Consider the following 23,996-nt stretch of genomic DNA (forward strand, 5'->3'; position numbering starts at 1 on the left):
CAACATTTACATAACAATAACAAGGCTATATACAGGGAGTACCGGTAATTTGTAGGTAGGGGTAAAGTGACTATACATAGACCGTGATTAGCAGCAGTGAACAAAAAACAATGTAAATAGTCTAAGTGGTCATTCTTGGGTACAGGAACAATGGTGGACATCTTGAAGCATGTGGGGACAGCAGACTGGGATAGGGAGCGATTGAATATGTCCGTCAACACACCAGCCACACCTGGTTTGCGCATGCTCTGAGGACGCAGCTAGGGATGATGTCTGGACCAGCAGCCTTGCGAGGGTGAACACGTTTAAATGTCTTACTCACGTCGGCCACGGAGAAGGAGGGGAGGGGCCGCAGTCCTTGTTAGGGGGCCGCAACGGTGGCACTGCATTATCCTCAAAGCAGTCAAAGATGTTGTTTAGTTTGTCTGGAAGCGAGACGTCCGTGACGTGGCTGATTTTCTTTTTGTAGTCCGTGATTTCCTGTAGACCCTGCCACATATGTCTTGTGTCTGAGCCGTTGAATTGCAACTCCACTTTGTCCCTGTACCGGCATTTCTCTGTTTTGATTGCCTTGCGGAGGGAATAACTACACTATTTATATTCAGCTATATTCCCAGACCTCTTTCCATGGTCAAATGCGGTGGTTCGCACTTTCAGTTCTGCGTGAATGCCGCCATCCATCCACAGTTTCTGGTTAGGGTAGGTTTTAATAGTCACAGTGGGTACATCATCTCCAATGCATTTCCATATAAACTCACTCACTGAGTCAGCGTATAGATCAATGTTATTCTCTGAGGCTGACCGGAACATATCCCAGTCTGCGTGATCAAAACAATCTTAAAGAGTGGATTCCTATTGGTCAGACCAGTGTCGAATGGTTCTAGTCAAGGATACAACCGGTTTGAGTTTCTGCCTATAAAGACAGTAGGAGCAAGATGGAGTCGTGGTCGGATTTGCCCAAAGGGAGGGCGAGGGAGGGCCTCATATGCATCGTGGAAGTTATAGTAGCAGTGTTCGAGTGTAGTGCCAGCGCGAGTGCTGCAATCAATATGCTGATAGAATTTAGGTAGCCTTGTTTTCAAATTTGCTTTGTTAAAATCCCCAGCTACAATAAATGCAGTTTCCAGTTTACATGAAGTCCAGTGAAGTTCCTTGAGGGCCGTCTGCTTGATGGGGAATATAAACAGCTGTGATGATAACCAACGAGAATTCTCTCGGGAGATAATATGGCCGACATTTGATTGTAAGGAATTCTAGGTCGGGTGAGGAGAAGGACTTGTGTTCCTGTACGTTATTATAATTACACCATGAGTTAATCATAAAGCATACAACCCCGCCCTTCCTCTTCCCAGAGAGGTGTTCATCTCTGTCAGCACGCGATGCATGGATAAGCCTGTTGCCTGACAATGTATCCCGAGAGAGCCATGTTTCTGTGAAACAGAGATTGTTACAACCTCTGATGTCTCTCTGGAAGGCAACCCTTGCTCGAATTTCGTCTAGCTTGTTGTCCAAAGACTGGACATTGGTGAGTAGTATACTCGGGAGCGGTGGGCGATGTGCACGTCTACGGAGCCTGACCAGGAGGCCGCGCCGTCTGCCTCTTCTGCATCGACGTTGTTTTGCGTCGGCTTCTGGGATTAGATCCACTGTCCAGGGTGGAGGTCTGAACAAAGGATCGGCCTCTGGGATTAGATCCACTGTCCAGGGTGGAGGTCTGAACAAAGGATCGGCCTCTGGGATTAGATCCACTGTCCAGGGTGGAGGTCCGAACAAAGGATCGGCCTCTGGGATTAGATCCACTGTCCAGGGTGGAGGTCCGAACAAAGGATCGGCCTCTGGGATTAGATCCACTGTCCAGGGTGGAGGTCCGAACAAAGGATCGGCCTCTGGGATTAGATCCACTGTCCAGGGTGGAGGTCTGAACAAAGGATCGGCCTCTGGGATTAGATCCACTGTCCAGGGTGGAGGTCCGAACAAAGGATCGGCCTCTGGGATTAGATCCACTGTCCAGGGTGGAGGTCTGAACAAAGGATCGGCCTCTTGGATTAGATCCACTGTCCAGGGTGGAGGTCTGAACAAAGGATCGGCCTCTGGGATTAGATCCACTGTCCAGGGTGGAGGTCTGAACAAAGGATCGGCCTCTTGGATTAGATCCACTGTCCAGGGTGGAGGTCTGAACAAAGGATCGGCCTCTGGGATTAGATCCACTGTCCAGGGTGGAGGTCCGAACAAAGGATCGGCCTCTGGGATTAGATCCACTGTCCAGGGTGGAGGTCCGAACAAAGGATCCGCTTCGGGAAAGAGATATTCCCTGGTCATAATGTTGGCAAGTTCACGTCGCTCTTATATCCTGTAGTTCTTCCCGGCTGTATGTTAAGATTTCCTGGGGTAACAATGTAAGAAATAATACATAAAAAAAAAAAAAACGAAATACTGCAGAGTTTCCTAAGGACTCGAAGCGAGGCGACCTGTCGGCAAGATCTCGTGGTTCTGTACTGGTAGTAGTATGTTTATAATATCATAGTAGTATGCTACTTATAGCATACATGTACATATAATGTGTATAATATGGTATGGTACTTACAGTTGCTGGCTGGTCTCCTGCTGTAGTTGTTAGGCAGGTTGTTGGAACAGCCGTTGTTAGGCAGGTTGTTAGAACAGCCGTTGTTAGGCAGGTTACAGTTACGGTTGTTGGCCGGAGCGCACGTTATCACTGACGGACGATTCTAAAACACACACACACACACACACACACACACACACACACACACGTTTAGGCATTTTGCATGTGGTTTGAAGACACCGTTTTACCTGCATGCTCTGAGCTTTGAAAGACTCTCTCTCTCTCTACCTGCTGGCGTTCCACAGGACTGACGGTGGGCGAGATGGCGAGGGTGCGGGCGGCGTCCATGTTGTTTTTAGTCAGGGCGAGAGGCTGGTCCATGGCCAGGCAGGGCATGTGGCGGTGGGGGGCGTACAGGTGGTGGTTGCCATGGAGACCCATGGAGGGGGCGGCGGCTCTCTCTATGGGGCTGCGGCTGCGGTCCCTTGGGTCCTTGGAACTACGATAGTTTCCGTTGGAAGGCTTGCCTCTGTAGAGAGTAGGAGAAGATTCCTTTTATTGCCCAATGGAAACTTGTCTGTTTTATTCCAACCCCTCTAAGACAGACAGAGAACAAAGGTAATTCAATAGGGCAACGAAAAACATTTCTACACTTCTTGTTGAACGAGCTCAGGTAGTCCCCCCTGTTTGAGTGTTTTCTTCTGTTTGGTGCCTGGTGAAAGAGGACCCAGAAGAACAAGAGGAGATTGTACGAGGAGAAGGAGAACAAGAGGAGATTGTACGAGGAGAAGGAGAACACGAAGGAGGAGAGGGGGAGGGACATGGATGTCAGGTCACAGCACCAGCTATGGACACCAGGTAGTCACAGTAACACAGCTATGGACACCAGGTAGTCATAGCAACACAGCTATGGGCGCCAGGTAGTCACAGCAACACAGCTATGGACACCAGGTAGTCACAGCAACACAGCTATGGACGCCAGGTAGTCACAGCAACACAGCTATGGGCGCCAGGTAGTCACAGCAACACAGCTATGGGCGCCAGGTAGTCACAGCAACACAGCTATGGGCGCCAGGTAGTCACAGCAACACAGCTATGGACGCCAGGTAGTCACAGCTATGGGCGCCAGGTAGTCATAGCAACACAGCTATGGACACCAGGTAGTCACAGCAACACAGCTATGGACGCCAGGTAGTCACAGCTATGGACACCAGGTAGTCACAGCAACACAGCTATGGACACCAGATAGTCACAGCAACACAGCTATGGACACCAGGTAGTCACAGCAACACAGCTATGGGCGCCAGGTAGTCACAGCAACACAGCTATGGGCACCAGGTAGTCACAGCAACACAGCTATGGGCACCAGGTAGTCACAGCAACACAGCTATGGACGCCAGGTAGTCATAGCAACACAGCTATGGACACCAGGTAGTCATAGAAACACAGCTATTGGCACCAGGTAGTCCAAGAGTCTGCAAAAGCTGTCATCAAGGGAAAGGGTGGCTACTTTGAATAATCTAAAATCTATTTACTTTGTTGGTTACTACATGATTCCATATTGTGTTATTTCATAGTTTTGATGTCTTCACTGTTATTCTACAATGTAAAAAATAAAGAAAAACCCCTGAAATTACTAGATAGGTGTCTCAACTCTTGACTGGTGCTGTTTGGGCTGTAACTCAGTCAAATCTTTGTACACACAATACCTCATAACGACAAAGCAAAAACTGTTAGAAATATTTGCTGTGGTAAATTCAAATGATTGGACATGATTTGGAAAGGTACACACCTGTCTATATAAAGGTCCCACAGTTGACAGTGCATGTCAGAGCAAAAACCAAGGCTTGAGGTTGAAGGAATCCTCAGAGACAGAATTGTGTCGAGGCACAGATCTGGGGAAGGGTACCAAAACATTTCTGCAGCATTGAAAGTCACGTCACAGGGCGCCGTCACGTCACAGGGCGCCGTCACGTCACAGGGCGCCGTCACGTCACAGGGCGCCGTCACGTCACAGGGCGCCGTCACGATACAGGGCGCCGTCACGTCACAGGAAGTCGTCACGTCACAGGACGTCGTCACGTCACAGGAAGTCGTCACGTCACAGGACGTCGTCACGTCACAGGAAGTCGTCACGTCACAGGACGTCGTCACGTCACAGGAAGTCGTCACGTCACAGGACGTCGTCACGTCACAGGAAGTCGTCACGTCACAGGAAGTCGTCACGTCACAGGAAGTCGTCACGTCACAGGAAGTCGTCACGTCACAGGAAGTCGTCACGTTAATGAGAATGAGAATTTGTTCTTAACTAGCCTAGTTAAATAAAGGTTTAATTAAAAATATATATAATTATAATTAAACCACTCCCATACTGCACCAGGTCAAGGTCATGTTCAACTCTACTTTAATACAGTGCTTTTGAAGCCTGGGGGCCGGGGGCTCCCCCCGAGGAGAGGTTGGAGAACCCCTTGCTTTAATACACACCAGTTCAGCTATATTTCAGAACACCACCACAACGATACAAGGGAACGTTAACATTAGGGAAAGGCAAGGGAAACCACTGTTTACAATGAGCCCTATTGATACATGATACGACAGATCCTCCAAGCAGGTCTATTCTTCCACAAGGCAACTACAGAACTGGGACACGAGAGTATTGAGGAAAACATCTGCAGGCAGTCCACGGTTACATCTACCACTTTATTTACCAACATAACAAATAACCAACGTAACAAATCTGGTCAGCTGAGGGTGGGGAGGGTGTAGAGAGAGAGAGAGAGTAGAGAGAGGGGGGTGTAGAGAGAGAGAGGGGGGGTGTAGAGAGAGAGGGGGGGGGGGTGTAGAGAGAGAGAGAGAGAGAGAGAGGGGTGTGTAGAGAGAGAGAGAGGGGGGGTGTGTAGAGAGAGAGAGGGGGGGGTGTGAGAGAGAGAGGGGGGTGTGTAGAGAGAGAGAGGGGGGTGTGTAGAGAGAGAGAGGGGGTGTGTGTAGAGAGAGAGAGGGGGGGTGTGTAGAGAGAGAGAGAGGGGGGTGTAGAGAGAGGGGGGTATAGAGAGAGAGGGGGGTGTAGAGAGAGAGAGAGGGGGGGTATAGAGAGAGAGAGGGGGTATAGAGAGAGAGAGGGGGGTATAGAGAGAGAGAGGGGGGGGGTATAGAGAGAGAGAGTGGGGGTATAGAGAGAGAGAGAGAGAGAGAGTGGGGGTGTAGAGAGAGAGAGAGAGTGGGGGTGTAGAGAGAGAGAGAGAGAGTGGGGGTGTAGAGAGAGAGAGAGAGTGGGGGTGTAGAGAGAGAGAGAGAGTGGGGGTGTAGAGAGAGAGAGAGGAGGGGGTGTAGAGAGAGAGAGAGAGAGAGAGGGGGGTGTAGAGAGAGAGAGGGGGTGTAGAGAGAGGGGTGTGTAGAGAGAGAGAGAGGAGGGGTGTAGAGAGAGAGGGGGGTGTAGAGAGAGAGAGAGGAGGGGGTGTAGAGAGAGAGGGGGGTGTGTGTAGAGAGAGAGAGGGGGTGTGTGTAGAGAGAGAGGGGGGTGTGTGTAGAGAGAGAGAGGGGGTGTGTGTAGAGAGAGAGAGGGGGGTGTGTGTAGAGAGAGAGGGGGGGTGTGTAGAGAGAGAGAGGGGGGGTGTAGAGAGAGAGGGGGGTATAGAGAGAGGGGGGGTGTAGAGAGAGAGAGAGAGGGGGTATAGAGAGAGAGAGAGAGGGGGGGTATAGAGAGAGAGAGAGGGGGGGTATAGAGAGAGAGAGGGGGGGTATAGAGAGAGAGAGGGGGGTATAGAGAGAGAGAGGGGGGTATAGAGAGAGAGAGGGGGGTATAGAGAGAGAGAGAGAGAGAGAGAGAGAGTGGGGGTGTAGAGAGAGAGAGAGAGTGGGGGTGTAGCGAGAGAGAGTGGGGGTGTAGAGAGAGAGAGAGAGTGGGGGTGTAGAGAGAGAGAGAGAGTGGGGGTGTAGAGAGAGAGAGAGTGGGGGTGTAGAGAGAGAGAGAGGAGGGGGTGTAGAGAGAGAGAGAGAGAGAGAGAGAGGGGGTGTAGAGAGAGAGAGGGGGGTGTAGAAAGAGGGGTGTGTAGAGAGAGAGAGGGGGGTGTAGAGAGGGGTGTGTAGAGAGAGAGGGGGGGTGTAGAGAGAGGGGTGTGTAGAGAGAGAGAGGAGGGGGGTGTAGAGAGAGAGAGAGGAGGGGTGTAGAGAGAGGGGTGTGTAGAGAGAGAGAGGGGGGGGTGTAGAGAGAGGGGTGTGTAGAGAGAGAGAGAGAGGAGGGGGGTGTAGAGAGAGAGAGAGGGGGGGTGTAGAGAGAGAGAGAGGGGGGTGTAGAGAGAGGGGTGTGTAGAGAGAGAGAGGGGTAGTACATACATGTGACACGAGCAATGAGAGAATTAACTGAGTGCTTCCTTCCCCTCCCCCGCTCTCTCCTACTTTCTGTAGTTTCCAGGGTATTTCTACGAGTAGTAAACTGGGCTACACTCTCAGCCTCCTCGCTCAGTACACCTCCCCAGCATGCTTCCTCTGTCTTTAGGATGGGTCCCTACGAGTCAACAGCCACCAACTAGCTTCAGTTTGGTGGAGGAGACTTGACTTGCTCTCAAAATAATGCATTCTGTTTGTTCTTCTACCATATTGGTTAGACTAAAGGCTCAAATACAGACCTGTCCATGAAAAGATTTCCAACAACTGGAGTTTGTTGCTGTCAATGTTTAGCACCACATTAAAATAACCTCCCAGTTTAGATTAAAATAGCAGAGTTAAGTAGAGTACTGAGGGTAAGTAGAGTTAAGTAGAGTACAGAGGGTAAGTAGAGTTAAGTAGAGTACAGAGGGTAAGTAGAGTTAAGTAGAGTACAGAGGGTAAGTAGAGTACTGAGGGTAAGTAGAGTACTGAGGGTAAGTAGAGTACAGAGGGTAAGTAGAGTACAGAGGGTAAGTAGAGTACTGAGGGTAAGTAGAGTACAGAGGGTAAGTAGAGTACTGAGGGTAAGTAGAGTACTGAGGGTAAGTAGAGTTAAGTAGAGTACAGAGGGTAAGTAGAGTACTGAGGGTAAGTAGAGTACTGAGGGTAAGTAGAGTACTGAGGGTAAGTAGAGTACAGAGGGTAAGTAGAGTACTGAGGGTAAGTATAGTTAAGTAGAGTACAGAGGGTAAGTAGAGTACTGAGGGTAAGTAGAGTACAGAGGGTAAGTAGAGTACAGAGGGTAAGTAGAGTACAGAGGGTAAGTAGAGTACAGAGGGTAAGTAGAGTTAAGTAGAGTACAGAGGGTAAGTAGAGTACTGAGGGTAAGTAGAGTACAGAGGGTAAGTAGAGTACAGAGGGTAAGTAGAGTACTGAGGGTAAGTAGAGTACTGAGGGTAAGTAGAGTACTGAGGGTAAGTAGAGTTAAGTAGAGTACAGAGGGTAAGTAGAGTACTGAGGGTAAGTAGAGTTAAGTAGAGTACAGAGGGTAAGTAGAGTACAGAGGGTAAGTAGAGTACTGAGGGTAAGTAGAGTACAGAGGGTAAGTAGAGTACTGAGGGTAAGTAGAGTACTGAGGGTAAGTAGAGTTAAGTAGAGTACAGAGGGTAAGTAGAGTACTGAGGGTAAGTAGAGTACAGAGGGTAAGTAGAGTACTGAGGGTAAGTAGAGTACTGAGGGTAAGTAGAGTTAAGTAGAGTACAGAGGGTAATTAGAGTACAGAGGGTAAGTAGAGTACAGAGGGTAAGTAGAGTACTGAGGGTAAGTAGAGTTAAGTAGAGTACAGAGGGTAAGTAGAGTACTGAGGGTAAGTAGAGTACTGAGGGTAAGTAGAGTTAAGTAGAGTACAGAGGGTAAGTAGAGTACAGAGGGTAAGTAGAGTACAGAGGGTAAGTAGAGTACTGAGGGTAAGTAGAGTACTGAGGGTAAGTAGAGTACTGAGGGTAAGTAGAGTACTGAGGGTAAGTAGAGTACAGAGGGTAAGTAGAGTACTGAGGGTAAGTAGAGTACTGAGGGTAAGTAGAGTTAAGTAGAGTACAGAGGGTAAGTAGAGTACTGAGGGTAAGTAGAGTTAAGTAGAGTACAGAGGGTAAGTAGAGTACTGAGGGTAAGTAGAGTACTGAGGGTAAGTAGAGTACAGAGGGTAAGTAGAGTACAGAGGGTAAGTAGAGTACAGAGGGTAAGTAGAGTTAAGTAGAGTACAGAGGGTAAGTAGAGTACTGAGGGTAAGTAGAGTTAAGTAGAGTACAGAGGGTAAGTAGAGTACTGAGGGTAAGTAGAGTACTGAGGGTAAGTAGAGTTAAGTAGAGTACAGAGGGTAAGTAGAGTACAGAGGGTAAGTAGAGTACAGAGGGTAAGTAGAGTACTGAGGGTAAGTAGAGTACTGAGGGTAAGTAGAGTACTGAGGGTAAGTAGAGTACTGAGGGTAAGTAGAGTACAGAGGGTAAGTAGAGTACTGAGGGTAAGTAGAGTACTGAGGGTAAGTAGAGTTAAGTAGAGTACAGAGGGTAAGTAGAGTACTGAGGGTAAGTAGAGTTAAGTAGAGTACAGAGGGTAAGTAGAGTACTGAGGGTAAGTAGAGTACTGAGGGTAAGTAGAGTACAGAGGGTAAGTAGAGTACAGAGGGTAAGTAGAGTTAAGTAGAGTACAGAGGGTAAGTAGAGTACTGAGGGTAAGTAGAGTTAAGTAGAGTACAGAGGGTAAGTAGAGTACAGAGGGTAAGTAGAGTACAGAGGGTAAGTAGAGTACAGAGGGTAAGTAGAGTACAGAGGGTAAGTAGAGTACTGAGGGTAAGTAGAGTACTGAGGGTAAGTAGAGTACTGAGGGTAAGTAGAGTACTGAGGGTAAGTAGAGTACAGAGGGTAAGTAGAGTACTGAGGGTAAGTAGAGTACTGAGGGTAAGTAGAGTTAAGTAGAGTACAGAGGGTAAGTAGAGTACTGAGGGTAAGTAGAGTTAAGTAGAGTACAGAGGGTAAGTAGAGTACTGAGGGTAAGTAGAGTACTGAGGGTAAGTAGAGTACAGAGGGTAAGTAGAGTACAGAGGGTAAGTAGAGTACTGAGGGTAAGTAGAGTTAAGTAGAGTACAGAGGGTAAGTAGAGTACTGAGGGTAAGTAGAGTACTGAGGGTAAGTAGAGTTAAGTAGAGTACAGAGGGTAAGTAGAGTACAGAGGGTAAGTAGAGTACAGAGGGTAAGTAGAGTACTGAGGGTAAGTAGAGTACTGAGGGTAAGTAGAGTACTGAGGGTAAGTAGAGTACTGAGGGTAAGTAGAGTACAGAGGGTAAGTAGAGTACAGAGGGTAAGTAGAGTACTGAGGGTAAGTAGAGTACTGAGGGTAAGTAGAGTTAAGTAGAGTACAGAGGGTAAGTAGAGTACTGAGGGTAAGTAGAGTTAAGTAGAGTACAGAGGGTAAGTAGAGTACTGAGGGTAAGTAGAGTACTGAGGGTAAGTAGAGTACAGAGGGTAAGTAGAGTACAGAGGGTAAGTAGAGTACAGAGGGTAAGTAGAGTTAAGTAGAGTACAGAGGGTAAGTAGAGTACTGAGGGTAAGTAGAGTTAAGTAGAGTACAGAGGGTAAGTAGAGTACTGAGGGTAAGTAGAGTACTGAGGGTAAGTAGAGTTAAGTAGAGTACAGAGGGTAAGTAGAGTACAGAGGGTAAGTAGAGTACAGAGGGTAAGTAGAGTACTGAGGGTAAGTAGAGTACTGAGGGTAAGTAGAGTACTGAGGGTAAGTAGAGTACTGAGGGTAAGTAGAGTACTGAGGGTAAGTAGAGTTAAGTAGAGTACAGAGGGTAAGTAGAGTACTGAGGGTAAGTAGAGTTAAGTAGAGTACAGAGGGTAAGTAGAGTACTGAGGGTAAGTAGAGTACTGAGGGTAAGTAGAGTACAGAGGGTAAGTAGAGTACAGAGGGTAAGTAGAGTTAAGTAGAGTACAGAGGGTAAGTAGAGTACTGAGGGTAAGTAGAGTTAAGTAGAGTACAGAGGGTAAGTAGAGTACAGAGGGTAAGTAGAGTACAGAGGGTAAGTAGAGTACAGAGGGTAAGTAGAGTACAGAGGGTAAGTAGAGTACTGAGGGTAAGTAGAGTTAAGTAGAGTACAGAGGGTAAGTAGAGTACAGAGGGTAAGTAGAGTACAGAGGGTAAGTAGAGTACAGAGGGTAAGTAGAGTACAGAGGGTAAGTAGAGTACAGAGGGTAAGTAGAGTACAGAGGGTAAGTAGAGTACTGAGGGTAAGTAGAGTACAGAGGGTAAGTAGAGTACAGAGGGTAAGTAGAGTACAGAGGGTAAGTAGAGTACTGAGGGTAAGTAGAGTACTGAGGGTAAGTAGAGTTAAGTAGAGTACAGAGGGTAAGTAGAGTACAGAGGGTAAGTAGAGTACTGAGGGTAAGTAGAGTACAGAGGGTAAGTAGAGTACTGAGGGTGGGTAGAGCAGAGTTAAGTAGAGTACGGAGAGTAGAGCAGAGTTAAGTAGAGTACGGAGAGTAGAGCAGAGTTAAGTAGAGTACGGAGAGTAGAGCAGAGTTAAGTAGAGTACGGAGAGTAGAGCAGAGTTAAGTAGAGTACGGAGAGTAGAGCAGAGTTAAGTAGAGTACTGAGGGTAAGTAGAGTTAAGTAGAGTACAGAGGGTAAGTAGAGTACAGAGGGTAAGTAGAGTACTGAGGGTAAGTAGAGTACTGAGGGTAAGTAGAGTACAGAGGGTAAGTAGAGTACTGAGGGTAAGTAGAGTACAGAGGGTAAGTAGAGTTAAGTAGAGTACAGAGGGTAAGTAGAGTACAGAGGGTAAGTAGAGTACAGAGGGTAAGTAGAGTACTGAGGGTAAGTAGAGTACTGAGGGTAAGTAGAGTACTGAGGGTGGGTAGAGCAGAGTTAAGTAGAGTACGGAGAGTAGAGCAGAGTTAAGTAGAGTACGGAGAGTAGAGCAGAGTTAAGTAGAGTAGAGCAGAGTTAAGTAGAGTACGGAGAGTAGAGCAGAGTTAAGTAGAGTACGGAGAGTAGAGCAGAGTTAAGTAGAGTACGGAGAGTAGAGCAGAGTTAAGTAGAGTACGGAGAGTAGAGCAGAGTTAAGTAGAGTACGGAGAGTAGAGCAGAGTTAAGTAGAGTACGGAGAGTAGAGCAGAGTTAAGTAGAGTACGGAGAGTAGAGCAGAGTTAAGTAGAGTACGGAGAGTAGAGCAGAGTTAAGTAGAGTACAGAGAGTAGAGCAGAGTTAAGTAGAGTACGGAGAGTAGAGCAGAGTTAAGTAGAGTACGGAGAGTAGAGCAGAGTTAAGTAGAGTACGGAGAGTAGAGCAGAGTTAAGTAGAGTACGGAGAGTAGAGCAGAGTTAAGTAGAGTACGGAGAGTAGAGCAGAGTTAAGTAGAGTACGGAGAGTAGAGCAGAGTTAAGTAGAGTACGGAGAGTAGAGCAGAGTTAAGTAGAGTACGGAGAGTAGAGCAGAGTTAAGTAGAGTACGGAGAGTAGAGCAGAGTTAAGTAGAGTACTGAGAGTAGAGCAGAGTTAAGTAGAGTACGGAGAGTAGAGCAGAGTTAAGTAGAGTACGGAGAGTAGAGCAGAGTTAAGTAGAGTACTGAGGGTAAGTAGAGCAGAGTTAAGTAGAGTACTGAGGGTAAGTAGAGCAGAGTTAAGTAGAGTACTGAGGGTAAGTAGAGCAGAGTTAAGTAGAGTACGGAGAGTAGAGCAGAGTTAAGTAGAGTACTGAGGGTAAGTAGAGCAGAGTTAAGTAGAGTACTGAGGGTAAGTAGAGCAGAGTTAAGTAGAGTACTGAGGGTAAGTAGAGCAGAGTTAAGTAGAGTACGGAGAGTAGAGCAGAGTTAAGTAGAGTACGGAGAGTAGAGCAGAGTTAAGTAGAGTACGGAGAGTAGAGCAGAGTTAAGTAGAGTACGGAGAGTAGAGCAGAGTTAAGTAGAGTACGGAGAGTAGAGCAGAGTTAAGTAGAGTACGGAGAGTAGAGCAGAGTTAAGTAGAGTACGGAGAATAGAGCAGAGTTAAGTAGAGTACTGAGAGTAGAGCAGAGTTAAGTAGAGTACGGAGAGTAGAGCAGAGTTAAGTAGAGTACGGAGAGTAGAGCAGAGTTAAGTAGAGTACGGAGAGTAGAGCAGAGTTAAGTAGAGTACGGAGAGTAGAGCAGAGTTAAGTAGAGTACGGAGAGTAGAGCAGAGTTAAGTAGAGTACGGAGAGTAGAGCAGAGTTAAGTAGAGTACGGAGAGTAGAGCAGAGTTAAGTAGAGTACGGAGAGTAGAGCAGAGTTAAGTAGAGTACGGAGAGTAGAGCAGAGTTAAGTAGAGTACGGAGAGTAGAGCAGAGTTAAGTAGAGTACGGAGAGTAGAGCAGAGTTAAGTAGAGTACGGAGAGTAGAGCAGAGTTAAGTAGAGTACGGAGAGTACCCCCTCCATGTTATTCGGGTTCCCTAGAGAGAGGAGTCTCAACATGTTTCTGTCTCGGTTTCTACCTGAGCTCTTCCACTTCACCCAGCGAGCTGAAGCAGCAGACCACAGAAGAGGGGAGACATCACGTCCCCCTCCCCCCTTCACGCCAACCTTTACAGAAAAGTGTTAGAAGTATTTAAATCAAATGCATGTGAAAACATGAAGCTGCATTTGTTTTGATTGAAGAGGGTTGTGAATGGGGTGTGGACAGGGAGAGCTGTGGCTGGCTGGGGTATAAGGAAGGCTGGGAGGTTTTTAGGGGGTGGCTAGTCCAACTTTAATCTTTGTCAAGAATCCAACCCAGCATCCTCCCACTAGAAAGACTGCCTGGGGCCTCCCAAACTTGGCAAGGCGCTGTCTGGGGAAGGGAGGGAGGGAAAACAGAGGGTCTAATCTAGGCAAGTTGTAGTATTCGGTTTCCTACTAAACCTTTCACTGCTTGGAGACAAAAACCTACCTCACCTCAGCAGCAATAGTAAGACATTTCCTGACGTTTAACTTAACTTAACTTCAGAAAGAGAGGGGGGAAAAAGACTGTACTACAGACCACGTATACACCATGCACACCCTTATTAAAAAAATAAACACGTTTGATTGGCATGAGGGTATGCTATGAAAATGGCATGAGGCTATGCTATACAAATGGCACGAGGCTATGCTATGAAAATGGCATGAGGCTATGCTATGAAAATGGCATGAGGCTATGCTATACAAATGGCATGAGGCTATGCTATACAAATGGATGAAAAGCGGTTTTGGGGGTTTAGCATATGACAAAGTAAAACAAAACACCAAGTGCGCAGGAAAAATGAGCAATAAAAACACACATATTTATATCCTTGGGTCTGTGGGGTAAGACAGGGATGCAGCTTAAGCCCCACCCTCTTCAACATATATATCAACGAATTGGCACTAGAACAGCCTGCAGCACCCGGCCTCACGCTACTAGAATCAAACGTCTACTGTTTGCTGATGATCTGGTGCTTCTGTCCCCAACCAAGGAGGGCCTACAGCAGCACCTAGATCTGTCCCCAACCAAGGAGGGCCTACAGCAGCACCTAGATCTGTCCCCAACCAAGGAGGGCCTAAAGCAGCACCTAGATCTGTCCCCAACCAAGGAGGGTCTACAGCAGCACCTAGATCTGTCCCCAACCAAGGAGGGTCTACAGCAGCACCTAGATCTGTCCCCAACCAAGGAGGGCCTACAGCAGCACCTAGATCTGTCCCCAACCAAGGAGGGCCTAAAGCAGCACCTAGATCTGTCCCCAACCAAGGAGGGTCTACAGCAGCACCTAGATCTGTCCCCAACCAAGGAGGGTCTACAGCAGCACCTAGATCTGTCCCTAACCAAGGAGGGCCTAAAGCAGCACCTAGATCTGTCCCCAACCAAGGAGGGTCTACAGCAGCACCTAGATCTGTCCCCAACCAAGGAGGGCCTACAGCAGCACCTAGATCTTCTGCACAGATTCTGTCAGACCTGGGCCCTGACAGTAAATCTCAGTAAGACCAAAATAATGGTGTTCCAAAAAAGGTCCAGTCACCAGGACTACAAATACAAATTCCATCTAGACACCGTTGCCCTTGAACACACAAAAAACAATGCCTACCTCGGCCTAAACATCAGCGCCACAGGTAACTTCCACAAAGCTGTGAACGATCTGAGACAAAAGGCAACAAGGGACTTCTATGCCATCAAAAGGAACATACAATTTGACATACCGATCTGGCAAAAAATACTTGAATCAGTCATAGAGCCCATTGCCCTTTATGAGGTCACAAGGGAGAACACTAAATTGACATTCTGCATGCAGAGCAGAATACCCACTAATTATCAAAATACAGAAAAGAGCCGTTAAATTCAATTCTATAACCACCTAAAAGAAAGCAAATTGTTGACTATGAACAGACTTAGTGAGCATAGCCTTGCTATTGAGAAAGCCTGTCAGGTCTGCCTACGGCGGCCTATGTGCACACTGCCCACAAAATGAGGTGGAAACTGAGCTGCACTTCCTAACCTCCTGCCAAATGTATGACCATATTAGAGAGACATATTTCCCTCAGATAACACAGATCCACAAAGAATTCGAAAACAAACCCGATTTTGAACTCCCATATCAACTATGTGAAATACCACAGTGTATATAGTCTCCACATTGACTCTGTACCGGTACCCCCTGTATATAGCCTCCACATTGACTTTGTACCAGTACCCCCTGTATATAGCCTCCACATTGACTCTGTACCGGTACCCCCTGTATATAGCCTCCACATTGACTCTGTACCGTAATACCATGTATATAGCCTCCACATTGACTCTGTACCGGTACCCCCTGTATATAGCCTCCACATTGACTCTGTACCGGTACCCCCTGTATATAGCCTCCACATTGACTCTGTACCGGTACCCCCTGTATATAGCCTCCACATTGACTCTGTACCGGTACCCCCTGTATATAGCCTCCACATTGACTCTGTACCGGTACCCCCTGTATATAGCCTCCACATTGACTCTGTACCGGTACCCCCTGTATATAGCCTCCACATTGACTCTGTACCGGTACCCCCTGTATATAGCCTCCACATTGACTCTGTACCAGTAACCCCTGTTTATAGCCTCCACATTGACTCTGTACCAGTACCCCCTGTATATAGCCTCCACATTGACTCTGTACCAGTACCCCCTGTTTATAGCCTCCACATTGACTCTGTACCGTAACACCCTGTATATAGCCTCCACATTGACTCTGTACCGTAACACCCTGTATATAGCCTCCACATTGACTCTGTACCGTAACACCCTGTATATAGCCTCCACATTGACTCTGTACCGTAACACCCTGTATATAGCCTCCACATTGACTCTGTACCGTAACAACCTGTATATAGCCTCCACATTGACTCTGTACCGTAACACCCTGTATATAGAGAGCACACAAAGAATTGCACCTACTTTGGCATAAGCATCAACACCACAGGTAACTTCCTGTGAACGATCTGAGAGACGAGGCAAGAAGGGCTTTCTATGACATCAAAATGAACATAAAACTCAACATTAGGATCTGGCTAAAAACTCTTCACCATCCGTTATCGAACCCATTTCCCTCTGTTGTTGTGAGGTATGTGGTCCACTCACCAACTAAGAATCTACTACAAAATGGGACAAACGCACAATTGAGAGTCTGTATGCAGAATTCTGTAAAAATATACTTTGTGTACAACGCAAAACCCCAAACAATACACAGCAGAATTAGGACGATACACACTAGTTATTTACATCCAAAAGAGCTGTTCAATTCTACAAACATCTAAAGGGAAGTGATGCCCACACATTACACAACAAATCCCTCACGTAGAGAAAGAGATGAACCTAGAGAAGAGTCCCCTCAGCCACCTGGTTCTGAGACTCTGTTCACAAACACAAACAGACCCCACAGAGCCCTCACCTACAGAGAGATGAGCCTAGAGAAGAGTCCCCTCAGCCATCTGGTTCTGAGACTCTGTTCACAAACACAAACAGACTCCACAGAGCCCCTGGACAGCAACACATTTAGACCCAACCTAATTATGAGAATGCAAAAAGCTAAATATTTGACACACTGGAAAGAATCAAAAACAGAGCAAATGAGAATGCTATCTGGCTGTAAACAGACTTAAGGAAAGCTTTGACTATGTACAGACTCAGTGAGCATAGCCTTGCTATTGAGAAAGGCCGCCGAAGGCAGACATGGCTCTCAAGAGAAGACCGGCTATGTGCTCACTGCCCACAAAATGAGGTGGAAACTGAGCTGCACTTCCTAACCTCCTGCCAAATGTATGACCATATTAGAGACACATATTTCCCCCAAGAATTTGAAAACAAATCAAACATTGATAAACTCCCATATGGCAAAAATAGGCGAAATACCGCAGTGTGTTAACACAGCAACAAGATGTGGCCCGTTGCCATGAGAAACGGTCACCCAGTGGAAGACAAACATTGAAAACACAACCTATATTTATTTTCCCCTTTTCATACTTCAACTACTTTGCACATTGTTACAACCATGTACATAGCCGGCAGGGTAGCCTAGTGGTTAGAGCGTTGGACTAGTAACCGGAAGGTTGTGAGTTCAAACCCCCGATCTGACAAGGTACAAATCTGTCGTTCTGCCCCTGAACAGGCAGTTAACCCACAGTTCCCAGGCCGGAATTGAAAATAAGAATGTGTTCTTAACTGACTTGCCTAGTAAAAATAAAGGTAAAATAATAAAAAATAGCCAATGATATAATGTTTGAAATGTCTATATTATTTTAATAGATCACTGTTTCAGTCACTAGGTAAAGTAAGATGATGTGTTGTTCTATATATTATTATATATTAGACACAGGGTGTTATTAGTGGTTGTGTGCTGGTGGCGCTACAAAGTATTAACTTAAGGGGGCTGAATAATTTTGCACGCCCAATTTTTCAGTTTTTGATTTGTTAAAAAAAGTTTGAAATATCCAATAAACGTCGTTCCACTTCATGATTGTGTCCCACTTGTTGATTCTTCACAAAAAAAATACAGTTTTATATCTTTATGTTTGAAGCCTGAAATGTGGCAAAAGGTCACAAAGTTCAAGGGGGCCGAATACTTTCGCAAGGCACTGTATATATTATTATATATTAGACACAGGGTGTTATTAGTGGTTGTGTGGTGGCAGAACCCACAGGTTTTTATTCAGTCATCCATTAATTACAGAATCAAAACCAACCTGCAATACATAAATTATGAAGAAATAAGTTCTGGTAGAACATTTAAACACACTCCGGTCGACAGCTGCGATTGGGGAAAAACACCACGACTTAAAACAACCATTAACTGGATCCCAGACTGCAGCTTTAATCCATGTTTTACTGTAGCAGTTCTAATGTTACCGTCTTCGAGTCAACCTCAAGTACTAACCCATACGTTAATAAACAATGTTGAGACAGAATACTAACCCATACGTTAATGAACAATGCTGAGACAGAATACTAACCCATATGTTAATGAACAATGCTGAGACAGAATACTAACCCATAAGTTAATGTGACAGAATACTAACCCATACGTTAATGAGAAAGAATACTAACCCATATGTTAATGTGACAGAATACTAACCCATATGTTAATGAACAATGCTGAGACAGAATACTAACCCATACGTTAATGTGACAGAATACTAACCCATATGTTAATGAACAATGCTGAGACAGAATACTAACCCATATGTTAATGAACAATGCTGAGACAGAATACTAACCCATATGTTAATGAACAATGCTGAGACAGAATACTAACCCATACGTTAATGAACAATGCTGAGACAGAATACTAACCCATATGTTAATGTGACAGAATACTAACCATACGTTAATGTGACAGAATACTAACCCATATGTTAATGTGACAGAATACTAACCCATATGTTAATGAACAATGCTGTGACAGAATACTAACCCATAAGTTAATGTGACAGAATACTAACCCATACGTTAATGAGACAGAATACTAACCCATACGTTAATGAGACAGAATACTAACCCATACGTTAATGAGACAGAATACTAACCCATACGTTAATGTGACAGAATACTAACCCATAAGTTAATGTGACAGAATACTAACCCATACGTTAATGTGACAGAATACTAACCCATACGTTAATGTGACAGAATACTAACCCATACGTTAATGTGACAGAATACTAACCCATACGTTAATGAGACAGAATACTAACCCATATGTTAATGAACAATGCTGAGACAGAATACTAACCCATACGTTAATGAGACAGAATACTAACCATATGTTAATGAGACAGAATACTAACCAATACGTTAATGTGACAGAATACTAACCCATATGTTAATGAACAATGCTGAGACAGAATACTAACCCATACGTTAATGTGACAGAATACTAACCCATATGTGAATGAACAATGCTGAGACAGAATACTAACCCATACGTTAATGAGACAGAATACTAACCCATATGTTAATGAGACAGAATACCAACCATATGTTAATGAGACAGAATACTAACCAATACGTTAATGAGACAGAATACTAACCCATACGTTAATGTGACAGAATACTAACCCATATGTTAATGAACAATGCTGAGACAGAATACTAACCCATACGTTAATGTGACAGAATACTAACCCATATGTTAATGAACACTGCTGAGACAGAATACTAACCCATACGTTAATGAACAATGCTGAGACAGAATACTAACCCATAAGTTAAATGTGACAGAATACTAACCCATAAGTTAAATGTGACTACGTAGCTTTGTATACTTTTTGTGTACTTTAGTTACACTAACTACTTTCCAGAGAGTCTGAGAAAACCCTGAATGTCCACTGGTCTTTGTAGTTCTATGGTTATTCATCACACGTCTCTTAGAACAGCAAAGTGATTCGTTTTACAAGTTCCTGTTTGTTCAGTCACAGATGACTGTTAAATTGTTACCGTATCTTGTTGACAGATATAGTGTTGGACTGCACTTCATGAGAGAACAAATGTCAGTTAGCTAGGATACTTTATTCAGAAGCAGAGAGGGTGTCGTCTTGTGTGTGAAAATGGCCTAGAGAGCAATAAAACCCCAGAGCCTTTTTCTCACAATTGTGTTTCAGTGTCGTTTGTTTGAGAAGAAACCCCACAACTGTTGATGGGCTGGGTTTGGTTTATATTTCTGCTTCAACTCACTGAGTAAGTGGAGCCTCTCTCTCGCTGTGTGTGTGTGTGTGTGTGTGTGTGTGTGTGTGTGTGTGTGTGTGTGTGTGTGTGTGTGTGTGTGTGTGTGACCTTGCAGTCTCACAGGAAACATCTGGGAAGAATCAGGCTGGAGGGAGGGAGGCACAACCACAGGTTCTCACACACACACACACAGTGTGAGTAGAGGAGGGAGGACCACAGGTTATGAACATTGCTCCTGCTATACTGCCAGCGTCATACAAACCACAGGGCTCTGCAGGTCCCAAACAGCTACACTGTATTTAGAAGGGCTTCTGGAACCTTCCAATCAGGCTCTGATAAAGAGCTAATGGTGTATATTCAGTTCCACAACAACCTCAGTTCTCCCTCCCTCTCTCTCTCCCTCTCTCTCTCCCTCTCTCTCTCCCTCTCTCTCTCCCTCTCTCTCTCCCTCTCTCTCTCCCTCTCTCTCTCCCTCTCTCTCTCCCTCCCTCCCTCCCTCCCTCCCTCTCTCCCTCCCTCTCTCCCTCTCCCTCTCTCTCCCTCTCCCTCTCTCTCCCTCTCTCTCTCTCCCTCTCTCTCTCTCCCTCTCTCTCTCTCCTCTCTCTCTCTCCCCTCTCTCTCTCCCTCTCTCTCTCCCTCTCTCTCTCCCTCTCTCTCTCCCTCTCTCTCTCCCTCTCTCTCTCCCTCTCTCTCTCCCTCTCTCTCTCCCTCTCTCTCGCCCTCTCTCTCTCCCTCTCTCTCTCCCTCTCTCTCTCCCTCTCTCTCTCCCTCTCTCTCTCCCTCTCTCTCTCCCTCTCTCCCTCCCTCTCTCCCTCCCTCTCTCCCTCCCTCTCTCCCTCCCTCTCTCCCTCCCTCTCTCCCTCCCTCTCTCCCTCCCTCTCTCCCTCCCTCTCTCCCAATCTCTGGAGAAAAAAAACCTGGGAAAATCCTCTGCATTATTATCATTAACAGCAGACTCGTACATTTTCCAAAGTGAAAACAATGAACTGAGCAAATGTCAAATGGCTTTTTTACCAAATTACCGTACGACAGACCGGACTCACCCTACTAGAATCTGAAGTCACATGTCTACAGTTTGCTGATGACCTGCACACCCTAAATGACAGAAAAAAAAGAAAAAACGCAAAATCTTCTCATGCTTTGTTGATTTAAAAAAGAAGAAGCTTTTGGCTTAATTTGGCATGAGGGTCTGCTGTACCAACTGAGGGTCAGCCGTACAAACTGATGGTCAGCCGTACAAACTGAGGGTCTGCCGTACAAACTGAGGGTCTGCCGTACAAACTGAGGGTCTGCCGTACAAACTGAGGGTCTGCCGTACAAACTGAGGGTCTGCCGTACAAACTGAGGGTCTGCCGTACAAACTGAGGGTCTGCCGTACAAACTGAGGGTCTGCCGTACAAACTGAGGGTCTGCCGTACAAACTGAGGGTCTGCCGTACAAACTGAGGGTCTGCCGTACAAACTGAGGGTCTGCCGTACAAACTGAGGGTCTGCCGTACAAACTGAGGGTCTGCCGTACAAACTGAGGGTCTGCCGTACAAACTGAGGGTCTGCCGTACAAACTGAGGGTCTGCCGTACAAACTGAGGGTCTGCCGTACAAACTGAGGGTCTGCCGTACAAACTGAGGGTCTGCCGTACAAACTGAGGGTCTGCCGTACAAACTGAGGGTCTGCCGTACAAACTGAGGGTCTGCCGTACAAACTGAGGGTCTGCCGTACAAACTGAGGGTCTGCCGTACAAACTGAGGGTCTGCCGTACAAACTGAGGGTCTGCCGTACAAACTGAGGGTCTGCCGTACAAACTGAGGGTCTGCCGTACAAACTGAGGGTCTGCCGTACAAACTGAGGGTCTGCCGTACAAACTGAGGGTCTGCCGTACAAACTGAGGGTCTGCCGTACAAACTGAGGGTCTGCCGTACAAACTGAGGGTCTGCCGTACAAACTGAGGGTCTGCCGTACAAACTGAGGGTCTGCCGTACAAACTGAGGGTCTGCCGTACAAACTGAGGGTCTGCCGTACAAACTGAGGGTCTGCCGTACAAACTGAGGGTCTGCCGTACAAACTGAGGGTCTGCCGTACAAACTGATGGTCTGCCGTACAAACTGATGGTCTGCCTTAAAAACTGAGGGTCTGCCGTACAAACTGATGGTCTGCCGTACAAACTGATGGTCTGCCTTAAAAACTGAGGGTCTGCCGTACAAACTGATGGTCTGCCTTAAAAACTGAGGGTCTGCCGTACAAACTGATGGTCTGCCGTACAAACTGAGGGTCTGCCGTACAAACTGAGGGTCTGCTGTACAAACTGATGAAAGTGGTGTTGGGGGGGGGGACATATATGACACCCCAAGGCCATGTACACAAACAACAAGTGTGCTGTTAAAATTGGCAAGACACACACATTTCTTTCCACCGTGGAGTGAGACAGGGATGCAGTTTAAGCCCCATCCATCCATCCATCCATCAATGAATTGGCGAGGGCAGTCTGCAGCACCCGGACTCACCCTACTCGAATCTGAAGTCACATGTCTACAGTTTGCTGATGACCTGCAGCACCTAGATTTCAGCACAGATTCTGTCAGACCTGGGCCATGAAATTAAATTTCAGTAAGACAAACATAATGGTTGTTCAGACTCTGTTTGTAGATGTAAGAGAATAAATCCATACTGCCCTGCCCACTTCACTGTTGCTCCAAGCAGAGGAAACTGCAGTTCTGAAATACATCAAAAAGCGTGAAGACTTCTGCCTGAAGCCCAAACACGCCGTAGCGTACATGTTGGACCACAAGTACGTTGGCAAGAGCATCCTGTCTGGTGCAGAGATCAACAAGGCCGATTGTGTCATCACTACCGTGTCTCACCACCTTGGCCTGGATGAGGGCAGGGTACTTGGCAGTCTGGCGAAGTACACTTCCAAACAAGGGCTTTGGGATGGAGATGCATTATGGTAGTCATGCCAACATATCTCATCTGCCACCTGGTGGAAGGGACTTAGTGGATCTGAGGCTCTTTCCCCTGTTGCCTTCATCATCCTCCAAATCCCACCAACATCAGCCGCCTCAGAGCGCAACTGGTCTTTGTTTGGGAACACACACACCAAAGCACGCAACACGCTGACCAATACAAGGGTTGAAAAATTGGTGGCCATCCGGGCAAATTTGAGGCTTTTTGAGCCTGGCAATGAGCCATCCTCAACAAGGTTGGAAAGTGACAGTGAAGATGAGGCGTCAGAGTCTGAGGTTCAAGAGGTGGACATTGAGGAGGTCCAGGGCGAAGATGGAAGCCTGAGAGGAAGACAACAATGAGAACATCCCCTCTCTCTCTACTGTCCAGTTGGCTGGGGGGGCATGAGAACATCCCCTCTCTCTCTACTGTCCAGTTGGCTGGGGGAGTCATGATAACATCCCCTCTCTCTCTCGCTACTGTCCAGTTGGCTGGGGGGGGGGCATGAGAACATCCCCTCTCTCTCTACTGTCCAGTTGGCTGGGGGGGGGGGGGGCTTGAGAACATCCCCTCTCTCTCTCTACTGTCCAGTTGGCTGGGGGGGGGGGGGGGGGGGGCATGAGAACATCCCCTCTCTCTACTGTCCAGTTGGCTGGGGGGGGGCATGAGAACATCCCCTCTCTCTCTACTGTCCAGTTGGCTGGGGGGGGGGAGCATGAGAACATCCCCTCTCTCTCTACTGTCCAGTTGGCTGGGGGGGGGCATGAGAACATCCCCTCTCTCTCTACTGTCCAGTTGGCTGGGGGGGGGGCATGAGAACATCCCCTCTCTCTACTGTCCAGTTGGCTGGGGGGGGGGGGGGCATGAGAACATCCCCTCTCTCTCTACTGTCCAGTTGGCGGGGGGGGGCATGAGAACATCCCCTCTCTCTCTACTGTCCAGTTGGCTGGGGGGGGGGGGGGCATGAGAACATCCCCTCTCTCTCTACTGTCCAGTTGGCTGGGGGGGGCATGAGAACATCCCCTCTCTCTCTCTACTGTCCAGTTGGCTGGGGGGGGGGGGCATGAGAACATCCCCTCTCTCTCTCTACTGTCCAGTTGGCTGGGGGGGGCATGAGAACATCCCCTCTCTCTCTACTGTCCAGTTGGCTGGGGGGGGGGGGGCATGAGAACATCCCCTCTCTCTCTACTGTCCAGTTGGCTGGGGGAGTCATGAGAACATCCCCTCTCTCTCTACTGTCCAGTTGGCTGGGGGGGGGGGGGGGGGGCATGAGAACATCCCCACACAACTCAGCACAGGAGAGGAGATCTAGTCACAAACCCGAGCACACTGCTACACAACTCAGCACAGGAGAGGAGATCTAGTCACAAACCCGAGCACACTGCTACACAACTCAGCACAGCTCAACCAAGACAGCTAAAGTTATGGAGACAAAAAA

General features: G+C 47.0%; 1 protein-coding gene across 4 annotated transcripts in view; it reads right to left on the reverse strand.

Moving 5' to 3' along the window:
- vgll4b (vestigial-like family member 4b) overlaps positions 1–23,996 on the reverse strand; it is a 111,826-nt gene that overhangs the window by 7,791 nt on the left and 80,039 nt on the right. For all 4 annotated transcript variants that reach the window (XM_064967464.1, XM_064967466.1, XM_064967465.1 and 1 more), the window contains 2 exons: positions 2,852–3,092; positions 2,585–2,726 (listed from right to left, as the gene is read on the reverse strand). In XM_064967464.1, coding sequence (XP_064823536.1) covers positions 2,585–2,726; positions 2,852–3,092 — 383 coding nt within the window. The remainder of the gene's footprint in view (positions 1–2,584; positions 2,727–2,851; positions 3,093–23,996) is intronic.

The sequence above is a fragment of the Oncorhynchus masou genome, chromosome 6 (assembly GCF_036934945.1).
Source record: "Oncorhynchus masou masou isolate Uvic2021 chromosome 6, UVic_Omas_1.1, whole genome shotgun sequence".
NCBI lineage: Eukaryota > Metazoa > Chordata > Actinopteri > Salmoniformes > Salmonidae > Oncorhynchus > Oncorhynchus masou.